Source organism: Sphaeramia orbicularis, chromosome 6 (assembly GCF_902148855.1).
Source record: "Sphaeramia orbicularis chromosome 6, fSphaOr1.1, whole genome shotgun sequence".
NCBI classification, from domain to species: Eukaryota; Metazoa; Chordata; class Actinopteri; order Kurtiformes; family Apogonidae; genus Sphaeramia; species Sphaeramia orbicularis.
In genome coordinates, this window is record NC_043962.1 from 48,940,472 (window position 1) to 48,959,093 (window position 18,622).

Genomic DNA, 18,622 nt, shown 5'->3' on the forward strand with positions numbered 1-18,622 from the left:
TTCATCTGTATCCACAGGCCTAGCGAGGGCCAAGTCAGTGCCCACTAAAACCTACTCCAACGAGGTGGTCACGCTTTGGTACCGGCCTCCTGATGTGCTGCTGGGCTCCTCAGAGTACTCCACACAGATTGACATGTGGTGAGTGGACTGATTACTGTTCATCAGACTGGCGTCCTGTTACATCTATAGGACCAAACACGCCAAAGGTCATACATAACAGGTGTTTACGGGGGTTGTAGAGCTTCATTCTTCTTCTTGTTTTTACAGGATATGGACATGTATGGCATTTTAATATTTTCACTACATTTTACAAAATAATGTGGTTGAACATTCTCCTCATTATGACTGAAGAACACAAGTACATGTCAAAAAATAAATCAATAACCAATATGTACCCTTCCTGTTTGCACAAATTAAATTGTGAAAAAACAATCTACTTCCTTTTGAAAACCATTAAAAACCTGCATACAGAGGAGGCATTATGCATCCACTTCAGGGCTGTACGTAATGATTATTTTCACAGTCAAGTAATTTCAGTTCTTCGATCTTTCATTCATCTAGGACTAAAACGCTAAGACATGAACATTCCATTAGTGTATAAATGTGGTTGGTGCCAAATACCCAGTAGAACAAGAGTAAAGCTAGAATAAAGCTGCACACCAGTACAGTTCCTGCAGTGTTTCGTGCACCATTGCAAATCTAAATAATGGTTCCATCTTCTCATTTTCTTGTAGATTTTGTATTGTTGTCTGCTGCATTCCCCTGTGTCTTTAAAAACATACCTTTGATACACGATGCAAATATTCACTGCTTTGTTTTCTAAATAATTATTTTTGTAAATGAAATACATCTATAGACTGAGAACAATGTGGGATTATGGGTTTTTGAGATGACTTCTCTGTATATGTTTCTGTAGAGGTCTGAAGAAGGACAACAGTGCAGAAACATCGCAGCTAAAACAAAAACCTGTTTATGGGGGCTAGACTGACTGGTGCACAATTTATTACCCTGCTCCCCGAAGGGGGAGGCAAGGGAATATTGCCTCCTGAAGGGGGCAACGGGGAGGCAAGGAGTATTGTTTTTGGTTCAGTTTGTTTCTTTGCTAACACGTTAGCAGCAAAACTATTGGTTCAATTCATACCAGACTGGTTTTATAGACTGCCAGTGATTGAGAATATACTGTATGTCATTACATTTTGGGAAAGGCAGGTCAAAGTTAGAATTTTTTATGTTAATTTAAAAATCTTCCCATTTACTTATAATGGGTGAAATATGTGCGCAGGGCGGGGTTTGTTGTGCCTGGCACCACTTGTTTATTTTCTTTGCGCTTACCCTTAGTTTTCAATTCATCCATTCATGCAGAAAAAACTGTAAACAAGGAATCATGCTGATGTGTGCTTAATTCACTCCTGATCAAAATTTTAAGACCAGTTGAAAAATTGCAAGAATTCACATTTTGCACTGTTGGATCTTAAGACGGTTCTAAGTAGAGTTTCAAACTGCAAAAATAAGAAATGGGAGTGAGACAAAGAAAATTTGAATAAGCAATTTATTGAAAACAACAATTAAACTGCAATAGGCTGTTTATCAGCCGATCAAAAGTTTAAGACCGCTACTCAAAAACACTTGAAAAACCCCTAAAATAGATTTTTTTTTTTTTTTTTAGTAAAAGGACTCAGTAATGAGTAGCTCCGCTGTTCTTGTTGTTCAGTTCAAAAATTTGTTTCGGCATGCTTTATTATTATAATTATTATTAGTAGTAGTAGTAGTAGTATTATTAGTATTAGTATTATGGGAGTGTTTCCTGGAGGCTAGTGGCAATGTTGCTCCAGGTGGTAAAGATGGCTTCACAGAGGGCATCCACTGTCTGGAACTGATGTCCATTTTTGTTAACTTCCCTTGCCATCCATCCCCAAATGTTCTCAGTTGGATTTACATCAGGGGATTACGCAGGATGGTCCAAAATAGTGATGTTATTCCTCTGGAAGAAGTGCTTTGTCAGACGGGCATTGTGAACTGCCTCGTTGTCCTGTTTTTAAACCTAGTCATTACCACACAGACGAGGGCCCTCAGTCATGAGGGATGCCCCCTACAACATCTCCACATAGCCAGCCGCTGTTTCACACCCCTGCACAACCTGAAACTCCGTTGTTCTTCTGAAGGAAAAAGTCCCCCAGATCATAATGGCAATTTCCCCTCCACTGTGCCGCATAGAAAACATCTCCGGTGGGATCTCCTTGTCATGCCAGAAACGTTGGAAGCCATCAGGACCAACAAGATTAAATTTTTTCTCATCAGAGAATAAAACCTTCCACTTTTCAGTGTCCCCTGTTTGGTGCTCTCTTGCAAAGTCCAAACGGGCAACTTTGTGGCATTGAAGGAGATGAGGCCTTTGAAGATGTTTTTTGTTCTTAAAGCCCTTCTCTCGCAGATGCCGTCTGATGGTTATTGAGCTGCAGTCGGTCCTCTGGCTCAGCGCTGGTGAAATTTTTTTGGGTCTACCACTTCACTGTTTTGTTCCACAACCCTCAGGATCTTTTAAGAAATTCTAAATGAATGTCTTACTGTGTCCAACCTCAGCAGCAATGGCGAATTGCGAGAGGCCTTGCTTATGCAGCGCAACAATCTGACCACGTTCAAAAAGAGAAAGCTTTTTTGCCTTTTCCATCAGGAGGTCATGACAGTGTGAACACCTGACAGAAAATGACATTGAATCTACATTTTTGCACAGATTTTGGTTTTTAAAGGCTGTGGTCTTAAAGTTTTGATCGACCTATAAACAGCCTATTTCAGTTTAATTGTTGTTTTCAATAAATTGCTTACTCTTTTTTTTATTTTTTTTTGTCTCACTCCCATTTCTTCATTTTGCATTTTGAAACTCTACTTAGAACCTTCTTAAAATCCAACAGTGCAAAATGTAAATTCATGCAAGTTTTCCAGCTGGTCTTAAGATTTTGATCAGGTGTGTGTGTATATTGTATATAAAATGTTTCCACAAACCAGACAGTTGATTAGTTGTCAGAAAATGCAAAAAATAAATAAATAAATAACTAAATAAAATACTGATTGGTGTTTACCAAAGCCAAAGTGACATCCTGAAATGTGATGTTTGGTCATGACACAAATGTATTCTGTATTTTCTTCTGTCACAGAAGAGGAAAGAAACCATAAAATATATAGATTCCAAGAATTTTTTTTTTTTGGGGGGGGGGGGGGGGGGGGTTTCTTAAAAAAAAAAAAAAAAACTCAACCCTTTTAATCAATCAACCAAAATAGTGGTTTCTTAATTCAGTGGTTGACAAATGATTGACTTATTGTTGCAGATGTGGTCCACTTCCTGTTTCCCCAATTCCTTATGTTTTGTGATAATGTTCAGTTTTTGCTAGAGATCAACTGTAAATTTTAAAGGCGGATGTAATAATGATAGACTGAGACAGGAAGAAGACGATAACCAATCGTCTGATTTCATCTTAACCTTTCTACTAAAAACACGACACATTTCTGTAAATAACTCTCTCACTTCTAATAGAAACTGAATTGAACTGAACATCTACGTCAAAGTAATGAAATAAATCTGAATTACTGAACATTGAGTAACTAATCAGTACATACTGACCTGAACGTCAGATGACTGGAGCTGTTATTTTCCTATAGTCAGTTATTCCAGTTAAGAAGCCAGATACAGACCTGATCAAAATCTTAAGACCAGTTGAAAAATAGCTAGAATTTACCTTTTGCACATTTGGATCTTTATGAGGTTTTAAGTAGAGCTACAATATACATACAAAAGCAAGAAGGGGGAGTGAGACAAAAAGCACTTTGAAAATGTAATTTATTGAAAACAACAAGTAAACTGAAATAGGCTGTTTATCAGCTGATCAAAAGTTTAAGACCATCGCTCAAAAAATTACAAAAAACTCTCCAAACCAGAAAAAAAAATTTCCTCAGTAGGACTCAGTAATGAGTAGCTCCACCGTTCTTGTTAATCACTTCAAAAATTTGTTTGGGCATGCTTGATGCGAGTGTTTCCAGGAGGCTGGTGGGAACATTGCTCCAAGTGGTGAAGATGGCTTCACGAAGGGCATCAACTGTCTGGAACTGATGGCCATTTTTATAAACTTCTCTTGCCATCCATCCCCAAATGTTCTCTATGGGATTTAAATCAGGGGAACATGCGGGATGGTCCAAAAGAGTGATGTTATTCTCCCTGAAGAAGTCCTTCGTCAAGCGAGCATTGTGAACTGCAGCGTTGTCCTGTTGAAAAACCCAGCTGTTACCACACAGACGAGGGCCCTCAGTCATGAGGGATGCCCGCTGCAACATCTGCACGTAACCAGCCGCCGTTTGACGACCCTGCACCACCTGAAGCTCCAGGGTTCCACTGAATGAAAAAGCACCCCAGATCATGATGGACCCCCCTCCACTGTGCCGGGTAGAAAACATCTCAGGTGGGATCTCCTTGTCATGCCAGTAACGTTGGAAGCCATCTGGACCATCAAGGTTCAATTTTTTCTCATCAGAGAATAAAACTTTTTCCACCTTTCAATGTCCCATGTTTGATGCTCCCTGGCAAAGTCTAAACGGGCAGTTTTGTGGCGTTGTAGGAGACGAGGTCTTTGAATTCGTTTTTTGTTTTTGAAACCCTTTTCCCGCAGATGCCGTCTGATGGTTATTGCGCTGCAGTCGGCACCAGTAAGGGCCTTAATTTGGGTCGAGGACCACCCTGTGTCTTGACGGACAGTCAATCGGATCCTCCGGCTCAGTGCAGGTGTAATTTTTTTGGGTCTACCACTTGACTTTTTTGTTCCATAATGCTCAGGATCTGTCAAAAAATTTAGAATGACTGTCTTACTGCGTCCAACCTCAGCAGCAATGGCACGCTGCGAGAGGCCTTGCTTATGCAGCTCCACGATCCGACCACGTTCAAGAAGAGAAAGCTTCTTAGCTTTAGCCATCAGGAGGGCATGACCGTGTGAATGCCCAACAGAAAATGAGAATTTTGAGCAGATTTTGGCTTTTAAAGCCTGTGGTCTTAAACTTTTGATCAGCTGATAAACAGCCTATTTCAGTTTACTTGTTGTTTTCAATAAATTACTTTTTCAAAGTGCTTTTTGTCTCACTCCCCCTTCTTGCTTTTGTATATTGTAGCTCTACTTAAAACCTCATAAAGATCCAAATGTGCGAAAGGCAAATTCTAGCTATTTTTCAACTGGTCTTAAGATTTTGATCAGGTCTGTATTATCTGATGCTGTTTGTCATTTATATGTATCAACATCACCGCTGATCAATCGTCTTCTTACACCACAGTACATGAAATGCTTCATGTGTCCAATAAACACACTCAAGCAGTTATGGAACTTGACGATGATCTAAAGCAGTGCATATGCTGTTTTAGATTACTTCTTGTCTTTCTGCTTGACATTTGATTCTTCAGCCAAATTGAAACTGAACTCAGACACGTATGACCACAGTAGAACATCAGACCTGTTGATTTCAGGTTGTGTAATGGCCCCAGGTGACTGTTAATCCATGACCTTTTAGCTTCTTGTGTATGTATGTGTCTTTCTGTCAGGGGTGTGGGCTGTATCTTCTATGAGATGGCTGCTGGCAGACCCCTGTTCCCTGGTTCCACTGTGGAGGATGAACTGCACCTCATCTTCAGGTTGCTCGGTCAGTGCTGCCCCCTGCTGACGGGAAACCACTCACACTTTGAATATGAGCCTTTAATTGCATTAATCCTGTAGCCCCCCCCCCCTCCCAAAAAAAAAAAAAAAATTACTCATGCAGCTGCTGGACCATCACATGGGTTGATTGAATGTCCCTCTGCAGGTACTCCCAGTGAGGAAAGCTGGCCTGGAATATCCTCTATCGATGAGTTCAAATCCTACAAGTTCTCCAAGTACAAGGCTCAGCCCCTCATCAACCATGCACCCAGGTAACAGCGCAGTACTCATCTTTCTCTGCTGTGTGGCTGTTTCAGGCATTTATTTTTCTTTAATGAACTGATAGACATCTTGTAACTCATTGTCCTTGCCTCTTTTGTTAGCCCTCTAATCATTGGATATGGAAATGAGCAAATGTTTCTAATGCAACCCAGGTATAAGAGAGGCACTGCTGTGTAGAACTTTGTGAAGTTAGACATTGCTATTATTGGTTTGTTTAGTTATGAGTATGTGCTCTTTGTCACTTCCTGTAAGGAAATCCTGTGGAATAGTTGACTGTTTCCTTCCTTACACTCGCCAGCATTCGACTCAGACCTTTTACTTTACCGACCTCTCCCCTCTCCCCCCTACAGGCTGGACACGGATGGCATCGACCTCCTGATGTCATTCCTAAAAGTGAGTCGCAGTGTAGCCACCAGGCATCAGTGGGACATTAAAAGTAGCATGACACATTCTACAGCTATGTTAAGATTGTATCTTTGGAAATTACACAATCTCATGCAACCACGTACAGCTGACCCCATTTCTTTTGCTGTTGTTTAATCACTCCAAGTGTGTTTCTCTGTCCTGAATTTCAGTATGAGTCAAAGAAGAGGATTGCTGCTGATGAAGCAATGAGGCAGCCATACTTCAGGAGCCTGGGGCCACGTGTGCACACGCTGCCAGAAAGTGAGTAATGAAATGGCAACGCAGTAATGCAGACTTGGCAGGCTCCTCTAGGTACAACTTGAGGGATATTGCAGCGTACAGTGAAGATCATTTACAACCTTATAACAAATACACAATTCTCTTGGCAACATGATTTCTGTTGCACTGACGGCCTTTTTCTCTGGCAGACATATCCATATTTACACTGAAGGAGGTCCAGCTGCAGAGGGATCCCGGCTACCGGAACTCCTCCTACCCAGAGTCAGGTGAGGAAGATTCAGAAACTGCTTTTTAAGATTTTAATCAGTATTGGTCAGTCTCACATCACCTCTTCATGGGTTTGGCTAGAGCAGTGTTTTTCAACCTTGGGATCGGGACCCCATGTGGGGTTGCTTGGAATTCAAATGGGGTCGCCTGAAATTTCTAGTAACTGATAAAAATAAATAAAAACTTACTAATAAAAAATATGTAGTGAGTTGAGAGAGATAATCCCAATACATAAAAGACATGACAAACTGTGAAGCTGAAACTGAAGCACTGTGGTTCTGTTTATCTTTCAAATGTCCATTGTGGTTGGTTTCAGATGCTGCAGCTCTTTCATAATTCATAGTTTGAGTTATTGTTTGTTCAGTATTAATTGTCAGCCTTGTAAATCCAAGCTGGATTGACTGTACATATCCTGACCAAGGAAAATAGAAATTCTACCTTTGTGCAGTAATCTACATCTGGCTTTTCTGCCTCTGTCCATAATAATATACATTATATAGCCTAAATATCGTCTAAAATTTGCGTTTACTTGCAACATAGTATAACAAACTATTACATGATCAAAAACAAATTAATTTTAACAAAAAAAAGGTCTCCGTTTTCAATGTCTGGGGTCACCAGAAATATGTGATGTTAAAATGGGGTCATGAGCTAAAAAAGGTTGGGAACCACTGGGCTAGAACTTAAAGTTTGTGTCGGTTTGTGGTTTTGTGGAGTTTATGGTTGGTGTCCCACAAAAACCTACTATTTATTGGTTATGTTGAAGTGGATCCTATTGCTGTTTATTCCCCTGTGAACCACAGGGGGGTGCGAGATTAAAAACACGTTTTTTTAGTAGCTCATGATCTGTAGTTATTTATGTTCCTGAATCGTACTGAATATGATTATAAAGCCACACCCACATCTGGCTGATACAGTTTCACAAAGGAATTAGTCTTGTTTGTTTTGTGGTCCAGGTCGAAGAACCTAGCATCCAATGATTTTTTTGTTTTCTAATGATTTTATTGTCCTTTGATATTGAGCATGTTTTTGACACACATTCATGAAACAGTTTGATTTGTGTCATTTTGTGTAACATATGCTAACCCTGTCAGATAAGTAATAATCTGTTATTTGCCAGATTAACAATTTAATAATAATTTAATTTGATGTGAATGCACCTCTAGGGGGCACTGTACCACCGGGTAATACAATCAGTGTGTCCTTTCCCTTGTTTGTTTGTCGACATTTTATCCCAGAGCAAAAGTAGAAAACCATTTGATATTTTTCCTTTTAAATGACTCATAAACATCTTGACTCTTCAGTAATAAATACCGCATTCATCACAGGGCTGACATATACATACAAACAACTATTTACAATCACATTCACACCTACAGGTGATTTACTTTGACCAGTTAACCTATTAGTGCATGTCTTTGGATGGAGGAAGGAAGCTGGCATATGCAGAGTGAACACAGCAAGACACCATGCTGTCAGATTTACAATTATCAAGTGTCATACAGTGGCTGTCAGATGTCTGGAAACACTCAGTCTTTAATTGTTATTGAGCTACGTCCATGTTCTTATTTTTTAGTGCAATAAAGAAGCTTATTTAACAGTATAAAGATGTATTTGACCACCAAAACATTTTGAATGACCAGATATTGGTACAAAAACCAACTGTCCCCTCAGGAAATAACCATAGATTTTTAGATTTAATTCATTTGGAGAACATGTTTACTCATGTACATATAGGTTAAAGACCTTTTAGAATATGAAAAACATTAAAAAACCATAAGTTTATAAGGCCTGACTACCATTCCACACTTCAACACCAACCTCACCTGCAACAAAACAGTGACCTCAAACATATGTCCAAGCTCATTTAGAGAATGAAATAGCCTGCTTAGTCACATGACCTTATGTCCAACTGAACTGTTCTGGGATTAACTGGATCAAATGTCCAGATGCCACTTTAAGTGTAACTGTTATAGTTGCTAAGGGAGTATGTTTCTAATGAAACAAGGCTTAACTGTAAGTTTTTGTACATTTGTATGTTTATTTGCTCAAAATAAATATTCATACAGTTAAATTACTTGGCTTGTTTCTTATAAATGGTAGAAACATGCATCTACCTCTGAAAAATGAAAATGCATTGGGTGTTTTGAAAGTTTTACAGACACTATATTGTGATTTTCATATCTTATGCTGATTTCACAACATTCTTAATTTTAATTTTCATCTTTCCTTTCCTTTGATTTCTTGAAGATTACTCACCCAATTCATCAGACAAAGCACGGTCAGATTGAAAGATATGAGTTTCACTTGTTTAAAATGTCAAATAAACATCTGGTCTCTTCAAAGTTTCACTCATGGTCAAAAATCAGCCTTTAAATGAAAAGAAACAATGATTGGAGTTTATTGTGATAATTTATGGTACCCAAATTTGTATCACGATTATGTTTTTTCTCATATCGTCCTCGCTTTTGTTTCTTCCTAAATATTAAGATATAAAGTTGTTTCATTTTATTCGGGCTCATTATTGTGTAAAATCACACTGTTTTAATGTAGACAGAATGAGCTCATCATTCAGCTTACATGAGAACGTTCACAGGTCGGGTGTGGAGTCGAATAACTTCAAATTAGTCAGAGGTCATGTGATGGCATCTTGTCAAAAGATTCTAAAGGAGTTTAATCCTTACTCCCTAAAGAAAAACCTCCAAAAGTTTGACTCACCAGAAGCTGCAAATGATTGATTTAATGCTGTGACATAAAAAACACAAGTCGGGTCTGCTTCAACTAGAGTTTTCAGGTGTTTGGACCTTAATATACAGTTATTTTTCTGGGGACCTTTTACTTTTACTCCCTACATTTTAACACAATTTTCTACTTTGTATTCCTTCATTCATTACACTGCAACTTCCTAACATCAGAATTGTTTTCAGCATCCATGGATAGAGCAAAAACTTGAAGAAAAAACAACCCTTCACTCTTCATATCACACACATTGGAAGTAGTGCTGTAAAAGACAAAAGAGATGATAAATACAGAGAAGGTATCATCTGTTTTATGAGTCTGAAACCAGGAGAGATAATACCGATAGATGATGTGGGGTTCAGTCACATTAGACACAAATAGCCACTAGAAATGTAGAAATACTTATTTTACTGAGTGAGTTTCAGAGAATTTGTGGATTTGTGACATCTTTACCCCCTTCTCCTCATGTCTGTGTTTTTCTTTTTCTTTCACCTTCAGGCAATGGAAAGAGCAGAAGACAAAGCATGCTGTTTTAGAATTTCTGGACTGTATTTTCTGTATTTGAGAAGGATCTCCTGGCTGTACAGTTTTGCCAATGGATGCTGGCATGGAGTGGGACAAACCTCCCATCATTTCCTTCATCATTATCACTCCCCCAATATGACTTGGGGAACTCGTCCACAGTGCAACCTTCTCCTCCTCATCCTCCTCCTCCCTCCAGGTTTGGCCTGGCCCAAAAGAGACATTTATATACTGTACAGCTATATTTATTAAGAGAATTTGCTGCTAAATCCAACTACTGTCTAGAATTCTAATGGGCTCAGTCACTTTAATGAGTACATGCAATTTGTATAGATTTTTAATTTAAATTTTTTTGAAGTGGTGGTATTTTTAGTACTTTTTTGGTCATTATCTCCATTTTCATACATAAAACTCCACCTCGATGCTCCGGAGTATGTGTGCATAAGGCAAACAGAGGAACAGAGGGATGTTTCTGTAGCACATTGACAGGTTTCATTTGTTTTGTTTTTTTTCTCCACTGTTCCTGCCATTTGTGACTAGTTCCTCTTAAGGTTTTTAGGGCAGCTCTGATACGGATACAACTGATTTTTTTTTTGCTTTCGGTGAAAGCAGATCACACTCTTGCGGGATCATTCCAGGATGCTGTGATCTGTAGTTGTGACCAATGAACAAATGCAGGGAAACCAAAAGGCAATGTAGAGTTCCTACCACGGGCATTACAAAATTAAACGTCTCTTCTGGTTAACTGCAGCTCCACACCCTTGTTCCTTCCCACCTCATTCTGCAAAGTGTTGGATTCTGAAGTGCATTACCGATGTGTTCATCCTTCCCATTCCCGAGTTCAACTATAAAACAGATCCTTATGTTTTTTTCTGGGTTGCCTCTGCCATCATGTTCCTTGCCTGCTCTGTCATATGAGGAAGCACACCACCGCTGAACTCCTCTTCTTCAGGGAGCTCGAGCTCTAGTCCTGCCCTTAGTGAACACAATACTGAGTCACAGTCTATTTAACAGTGTTACAAGAAATGTTTTGTATGATATTCTTTAACTTTATTTGTGAATCATTGTTACTGGTGCGGGATGTCATTGCTGATGCCCTCCCATATTTGAGTTTTTTCCAGAGTAAAGAAAATTAAATCTTAAAGTTTAAAAGAAAATCATTTGCTCTTTTCATTTTTTTCTCTGTAATTATAAAGGCAGTGTTCAAGCATTCAATGCTTCATTTATTGAAAATAACAAGACATTCTTCACATACAAAACCATACAGAATACATACTGTATACCAAGTCCAGTATAAAAAAAAACAAGTGTTACAAAGGCTTTTTTCTTTGATTTAAAATCTCGTCTTCATTTAAAGATTTTGGGGAAAAAAACATGACAAGGCACAGCCGGTACTATCTGAGAAGCATAGTGCATATAATACATACAACATCAAACATGAAACCACCAGTTTCACACTATGACCATGTTAAGAAAAGGAAGTTTTTAAACAGGCTTAAACGACCAAGCTGTCTGCACAGAACAGAAAGCTGAAGTCCCTCCCCTGGTGGTGCCCCATCAGACAATATTACAGTCAACAGTAAAAGATAGGTGATTATTTTTGATCCCATTTGTGTTGTGTATCAATTACACATATGATGTTTTTCAGTTTAAAAGACAATGTTAGTCTATAAAGCAGTTTGTTGTAAAACTGTTGATGTATCAAACTGTGAAAATACATAAATATAAAGACTATACACCTGAAACACATGGAGGTGACGTCATTATAATGGACAGAGTCGGAAGATGTCTCTGCAGCTTCAGCATGACCAGACTGGATGGATTTACACCTCTTTAATACTTTTTCACCTCCACCTCGAAGAAGAAGGGAAAATGCACAAAGACAGTGGTTTGCTGTTGGTGACATGTATCACGCGGTATCACGCGTGACAAAACATGCAGTTTGTTCAGCTGTTCAACACAAAACTAGATGTTTCTTTACTATCTTTAATTGTGACTTTTGTCTTGAAATGATCTTTTACATTGATAAACAATTCAAACGATAAAAAAAATTTGTCCCATCATTAACCGTTGTTCCTATTTTTTCTGAAGTTAGTTTCCATGAGGCACAGCAGAAAGGGTGGGGCTTCGGCTCTATGAGCAGCTGGTGAGTTTTTACACGTCACTACTGTCCACAGTGGACAGAGTCATGTGGAATTGTGCTGTAATTAATCACAAAGAGCCAGACGTCTCAGGCTTCATGGCATATGGCTTTTACCAAGTGCTTTCACCACGAATCTGAAGGAACTCAAGTGCAAAAGTGTGAGGTCACGTTATGTTTCATGGGAGTAAATGAAAGTTGACGGCTGATGATGAGGATGACTGTGACAAACATGAGATGGATGAAAGTGAGTGGGTTTTATCTTCTTACACAGACCCTGGATCAGGATTTGTGGATGGTGGGGGACATGAGCATGGAGGCGGGTGTTCCTTCCAGGTTTGGCAGGGGGACAGGCATGTGTCCGTTGATTAGGCTGGGGAACTGTGGAGGAAAAGAAAAGGGCTGAGCGTTAGCGAGTAGGGGACGGAGGCGGTGTGAAAGCTGCTTTCCGGTAAGGAACTGCAGCATTGTCACTGCTTTAGTTTCCTGTTTTTTTTTTTTTATTCATTGTACCTCTTCCTTCTTGTCTCTGTCCGCTGAACCTCTTCACAACAGAAGAAGAAGTCAACACCATTTGTGCACACAGAATCCGGGTCTGTGTGTGTGCAGATGCTTAAATGGGGGTGTGGTGTGTGTGCTTCACAAATGAGGAGCAGCTCTCAAACCAGTCCGCCCTGTTCAGACTGGCTCCCCTGGGCTCAAACAGGAAGTATTCACAGGATTTCCTTTCCCTCTCACAAGCGCTGAAACAGGACACCTCTGCTGGACCTGCTCACTGAGTCTCCAATCACACAACAACGGCCTCGGCTGCTTTTACTTTTTAAATGACATCAATAGATGCTTGAAAAATCAGATCAGGACGTGTTCTGACTTGCAGTTAAAAAATGACAACCATCTATAATTCTGTTTGGGTGAATAAAACAGGCAGCTAAACTAATGGAAATTTTTTCTTCTTCCTATTCCTTTTTCAGTTGTGGAATGTGTAGATGTAGAGTGAGTTGCAGTGTATTATTGGTTGGTTATTTTCTGGATTAACTGATGAATGTTTTGGTCTAAAATGGTGAAACTAGGTTTCCAAAAGCCCAAGATGATCATCTCAAATGTCATGTTTGAGGTTTACTCAGTAATTTACATTTAAGAAGCTGGAATGAGAGAATTTAAACTCTTTTTTTTTTCTTCTTAAATTACTCAATAGTTGACCACAAATAGAACAGTAGTTTTTGGAAGTTACACACTAACAGAAGCAAAATGAACTAAGTCGAATGCATTTAAAGAAGTACAAAGAAGCATCTAACCAAAAAGCTGATCTTTTTCATTTCTTATGTTCTCATTGTAATCTCTTCGTTTTGCAGCTCATTCAGCTCAACTTCCTCCTTGCTTTTCAGACTCTACCCGTAATCCTTTGGCTCGACCTTTTGTTCTCATTTCCTGCTGTTGTTTGCCCCTCCCTCTTCATCTCTACACCTGTGTGGCGTTGTTACCTGGAAGAGCGAGCCATGGCCCTGCAGACGGGCTGGACTGAGTGGGGCGACAGGGCTCAGGCTGCTCCAAAAATGGATCCCTGACAACAGCGGACTGTGAGCCAGCAGCAAACCAGAGGGAGTCTACAAATCAGGAATGAGAGAGAGGAGGCAGCATCATGTAAATAAGATCAACGAGCGAAGACAACATTTTTTAAAGACAAACATCAGACCCACAGGCTGGTCAGTGCCGCTCTGAGGAGGTACCTTAATGTGAAACATGCTCAGATTGAACATAGACGTGTATTGGCGTTTGGAAAAACAAACTGTTGGGGCAGGAAGGAAGTGTGTGGTTTCTCTCCTTGAATACGGGGGTGACGTGGGGAGGTGGTGGTGGTTGTTGATTGGGGAGGGGGGGGCTCGAGTACTTGGAACACCAAGTAGAGAGAAAACATATGAAATCAATTTCTCCCCCTTTCCCCTGGTTGTCCCTCCCCCTTCCCTGACTTTCCCCTGTGTCACCTCAGAGAAGCAACCGAGTGTTGCAGTGGGACCGGCCCTGCTCCCATTATTAATGGAATTATTGGACCATATGGCATCACTTAGGGCCTCTACCCCTCTCATAGGTTGGACTTGCACAAGATTTCTGTAAATCTCTTGTTTTCCTCTGATCTCGCTTTTTGCTCCCTTATAAACAGCATGAGTGTGCTCTTAACACTTTTCTCACTTGCATGGACAAACCTCTCACTCAGAGCAGCCCTTCAGTCCTTGAGTAAACAGAGGATTAACTGGAGATTACACAGATTATTAAACATCGGTTGAGTCTTTTGGGATTTTGGTAAAGATCAAAACAAATCAAACTGTCATGGTCAGATGAATTTAGTTTCCAATTTGTGGCAGAAAATATTTGTCATGTAGCTGTAAAGTCTGAATGACACAAAGAACACACATAAACATGACTAAAAGACAGCTAATTACTGAATTTAACAGTTTTACACTTGGGGCTGAGAAGTATGAGTGATCACATCAACTGATATCAAGAATTATCTAAATAAATGTCACATCATTATTTCTTTCACATTAAAGGATGATTTTAGTCCTGAGAGGAAAATAAAGAGACCAGAATAGAATAAATTAAATAAATAATAATATTATTATTGGCTTTAACTTAAAAGCCATAAAAGACAAACAATGGCACAAGAAATGAGATGTAACAAGACAAAAACACACTTGTAGCCTCCGATTTCATGATTTAGTTCTCATTTTTTCATTTCCCATTCATCTCTACAAGATGGAACAATGAAATGTTTATAATATTAAACCAATCTTTATGATTCCAATGTGACAAACACCCAAACAGCTTAACAGTTCTCAAATCTACAGGTAGAACATTCAAAACCATTGACAGAATCTATTTAACATTAAAATAAACTTTGAAGACAAAAAATCAAGTTGTGATAATGATATCCATTGTTCCCAACCTTCAGGAAAATTTCAATACCAAATCATAATTATAATTAGTATTTGTTAGTCTGTTTACACTCAAGTAGATTCCATCAATTATCTACAGGGATTAATGAAGTTCATTTGAATCTGAAAGAGAAAACCTTCACTTGAGTTTTTATCATAGCTGTGTGAATGTCCTCATGGCCTGGCCTAATTCTGGCCTTTTGGCTCCTCAGAACTCTTTGAGAGGTTAATCTCAAACTAGAAACAGACGATAACTCATTTAATTAGTTTTGAACACATATAAATGTAGACAATGTAAGAGGTCTAAATTCCTCGAAATTACCTAAGTACATTTTAACCCAGGATCATCTGTATTATCTGTTTACTGTTTCCCTCCTTCAGGACATGCTGGCTCATGTGACTTCCAGTGGTGGTCATTCCACCCACTGATGCCAGACTGAGTCTGAAGTGAGTGCTTTAGGACACTGATCTCATCCTCTGGACAGATCCCACTGTCTGCCAGTGACCAGAGCACCACACAGGAATGGAAACAGATAGTGTCACTCATCTGTGCCATTTCTCAGACTGGATTATAGATGGACCCATCATATTTCAGCCCTGTCTGGCATCATACTGATATGATCTGCACTTTATTTTAAATTACACAGATTGGGCCAATGCAGTGCATAAATTAAATGAAAGGCAGCTCAAGTCACCACTGCTGATGGAATCACCAGTCAGTGCCTCTCAATCAACCTGAGCATCTTCACTGGGAGGAACCTGAAGTAAAGAACAACTTTAGATATTTCAGACACTGTCTGCAACTAGAACTTTGTGATAATTATCATGATATCATTTCATATCATACAGTTTTTATATTATGTATTATATATTAGGATTTTTTTCCTTCGACATCAACAGTAATAATGATTGTAATACACCTTTTATATTGTGATGGTTATTGTTTGGTGTGATAAAAAAAACATGTTTTTGTACATTACCCACTTACATACAGACAGATGTTTCAGACAAGTGTGTTTTTGTCTTGTGGTTTTTTTTACGTAGTTTTTGTCTTTTTCTTTTCCAAATAATGTCACCTTGTTTCCTCAACAGTCACACAGAACCAAAAATCAGCCTGGAAACAGATAATGATTTGACATGAAACAGATGATGATTTGACATTGCTATGGTAATTATCGAGATATGATATGATATGATATGATATGATATGATATGATATGATATGATATGATATGATATGGATTATGATTATGATATGATATTATGGTCTGTTTTCTCATGGCCCAGGTCTACATGTGACACAGTTCTGTTCAGAATAAGATGACTGGAAGAAAAAAAAAGTCAAACTCAAAACATTTACAGTTGTTTTGAGTTGAGTAACTCAAATAGAAAGAATGAGGTAAAGTGTGATGCCAGAGCTGAATGCCTGACCTGTGCGGTGAAGAAGGCCGGAGTGAGGGAGCCGGAGGGCAGTGCCGGACTGTTCAGGGCGATAGAGCCGATGTCACTACCAGCGAGCAGCAGGGACGGGGCGGAGATCTCCAGAGCTTTGGGCTTTTTGTGCTTTGGTGGGAGTCCATCTCCTTGGTTACTACTACTGCTGGTAGTAGTAGTACTACTCCTACCACTGCTGATGTTGCTCCTCTTCTCTGGAGACTGCAGGGCTCGCTCTCGGTGTCCAGATGACAGGTTGAGGGGCTGGGCGTTTGGGTCAGAGTCCTCCTCCTCCTCCTTGACTGCAGGGCTCCAGCTTTGGCCAGGATGGGGGGAAGTTGGGGAATGGGACAGAGACGGGAGTTTGGATGGCCTGGGGGAGACATAAGGCTCATGTTTGGAGGAGGGAGGGGAGCTTTGGTCACTGGCGTTTGTGCCGAAGCGGATGACAGAGCGCGGCTCGTCCTGGCGCTCCCGCAGGGCACGGAGCAGCTCAGGCTGGTTCTGGAGGGAGCTGATGCTGAAGGAGGAATACAGACCTGAACGGAGGTAGTCATTTCGACACTGCTGAGCCCCCAGGGCTGCCAGGGTCCTCCTCTGGGCCTCCTCCTCCCCCTCCTCCTCTTCCTCCTCCTCTACCTCCAGCTCAGGGGCCTCTCCTTCCTGGAGGGGAAACCGACCAGTGGCCAGGCCCATCTCCACAGCCTGGGGATCCATCTTCAAGATCTCAGGAAAAGACACGAACTTATAGACAAATTTCTGGCCAATCACCTTCTTGATAATGTTCTGAAAAACAGACAGGAAGCACCATTAGGGTTAGAATGGTTAAAGAAAAAAATGAAACTGAAAAGTGACAATTTTGAACTTAACAAAAACTACAGTGAACCAAGAAGTAAAACAAAATAAAATCAGAATAAAATGGTTTGGAACAATCATCAAATCAAATCAAATTTTATTTATATAATGCCAAATCATCACAAAAGTTATCTCATGACACTTTACATATAGAGGTGGTCAAAACCAGACTCTAAACAATAAAAAACAAAAAAAAGATATACACATATTCTGCATTTTTCGTCCCACTTGCATCTTTGTTCTGCACTAAGGGCACAGCATCAAGACTTTGACATAAATGTTTGTGGTTGGAGTGCAGGTATTAGCTTTAGTTGAGCATTTGCTAAATGTTTTCATAAACAATAGTTTTGTAAATCATATTTGCTGTCACATTCAATGTTTAGCTTTGTAAATCAAGGCTTTCCTTGTTAACATCTAAAAAATTTAAACTAAAATGAAATAAAAACTAAACTAAATGCAGTCAACCCCCCCACCAAAAAAACACTTAAACTACTTATGCACTTGTAAACCTAAAAAGAAATCAAAAACTAAGTGCAAAATATAAAATAATACAAAAGAATAAAAGAAAGAAAGGATAAGCATTTCAGCTGTTGAACAGGGCCAGTTTTGTATTTGTTCAACAAATTAGTCTACAAAACAATAACTGAACAACTGTCAATTATCACAGGATACTGCATAGCATTTCTATCATAAATCATTCCATGGAAGGCAAATGCCATGAAAGCAATCTTATGTGTTAGTGCAACAGGACTGTACTGTGTAATTCTTGTGAAAGAGGAAGTGGAAGTGTCTATCATGGGAGATTGTGGCTTCGGACAGAAGAACAAAGAGTATGTCATGGTGTTGTACTACCTCACGTGCTTCTAGCCATTAATGATAACAGCAGTGATTTCAGAGTGAGGGGGTTTCACCTTGTCGTAGTAGTAGCGCAGCGCTCTGCTCAGCTTGTCGTAGTTCATGTTGGTTTTGTTTTTGCGCAGCCCCCACAGCTTGGCTACTTCCTCCGACTTGAGGAGCTTGAACTCCCCATCTGTGGACGTCCAGCAGATCAGGTGTTTGTGAGTCTGGTCAAGTAGCAGCTGCAGCAGGAACTGCCACAAAGTGATGGCACTGTCCATACCTGCCGCAAAGCAAAACAGACAGAT

General features: G+C 39.7%; 2 protein-coding genes across 4 annotated transcripts in view; one reads left to right on the top strand and one right to left on the bottom strand.

Moving 5' to 3' along the window:
• Nucleotides 1-13,195, top strand: part of LOC115421248 (cyclin-dependent kinase 17-like) — a 75,742-nt gene extending 62,547 nt beyond the window's left edge. Inside the window, exons 11-19 of one of the 2 annotated variants that reach the window (XM_030137039.1) lie at nucleotides 18-138; nucleotides 5,573-5,670; nucleotides 5,830-5,935; nucleotides 6,047-6,097; nucleotides 6,296-6,338; nucleotides 6,521-6,611; nucleotides 6,779-6,856; nucleotides 10,095-12,709; nucleotides 12,814-13,195. In XM_030137039.1, the coding sequence (XP_029992899.1) occupies nucleotides 18-138; nucleotides 5,573-5,670; nucleotides 5,830-5,935; nucleotides 6,047-6,097; nucleotides 6,296-6,338; nucleotides 6,521-6,611; nucleotides 6,779-6,856; nucleotides 10,095-10,132 (626 nt within the window). In that variant the 3' untranslated portion in view covers nucleotides 10,133-12,709; nucleotides 12,814-13,195. Of the gene's footprint in view, nucleotides 1-17; nucleotides 139-5,572; nucleotides 5,671-5,829; nucleotides 5,936-6,046; nucleotides 6,098-6,295; nucleotides 6,339-6,520; nucleotides 6,612-6,778; nucleotides 6,857-10,094; nucleotides 12,710-12,813 lie in introns of those variants that run through there. The other variant, XM_030137040.1, reaches the window with a different exon arrangement.
• Nucleotides 11,324-18,622, bottom strand: part of LOC115421251 (ETS domain-containing protein Elk-3-like) — an 11,871-nt gene continuing 4,572 nt past the window's right edge. For both annotated transcript variants that reach the window (XM_030137046.1, XM_030137045.1), the window contains exons 2-5: nucleotides 18,389-18,597; nucleotides 16,620-17,408; nucleotides 13,740-13,862; nucleotides 11,324-12,639 (exon numbers count right to left, since the gene is read on the bottom strand). In XM_030137046.1, the coding sequence (XP_029992906.1) occupies nucleotides 12,541-12,639; nucleotides 13,740-13,862; nucleotides 16,620-17,408; nucleotides 18,389-18,595 (1,218 nt within the window). In that variant the 5' untranslated portion in view covers nucleotides 18,596-18,597 and the 3' untranslated portion in view covers nucleotides 11,324-12,540. The remainder of the gene's footprint in view (nucleotides 12,640-13,739; nucleotides 13,863-16,619; nucleotides 17,409-18,388; nucleotides 18,598-18,622) is intronic.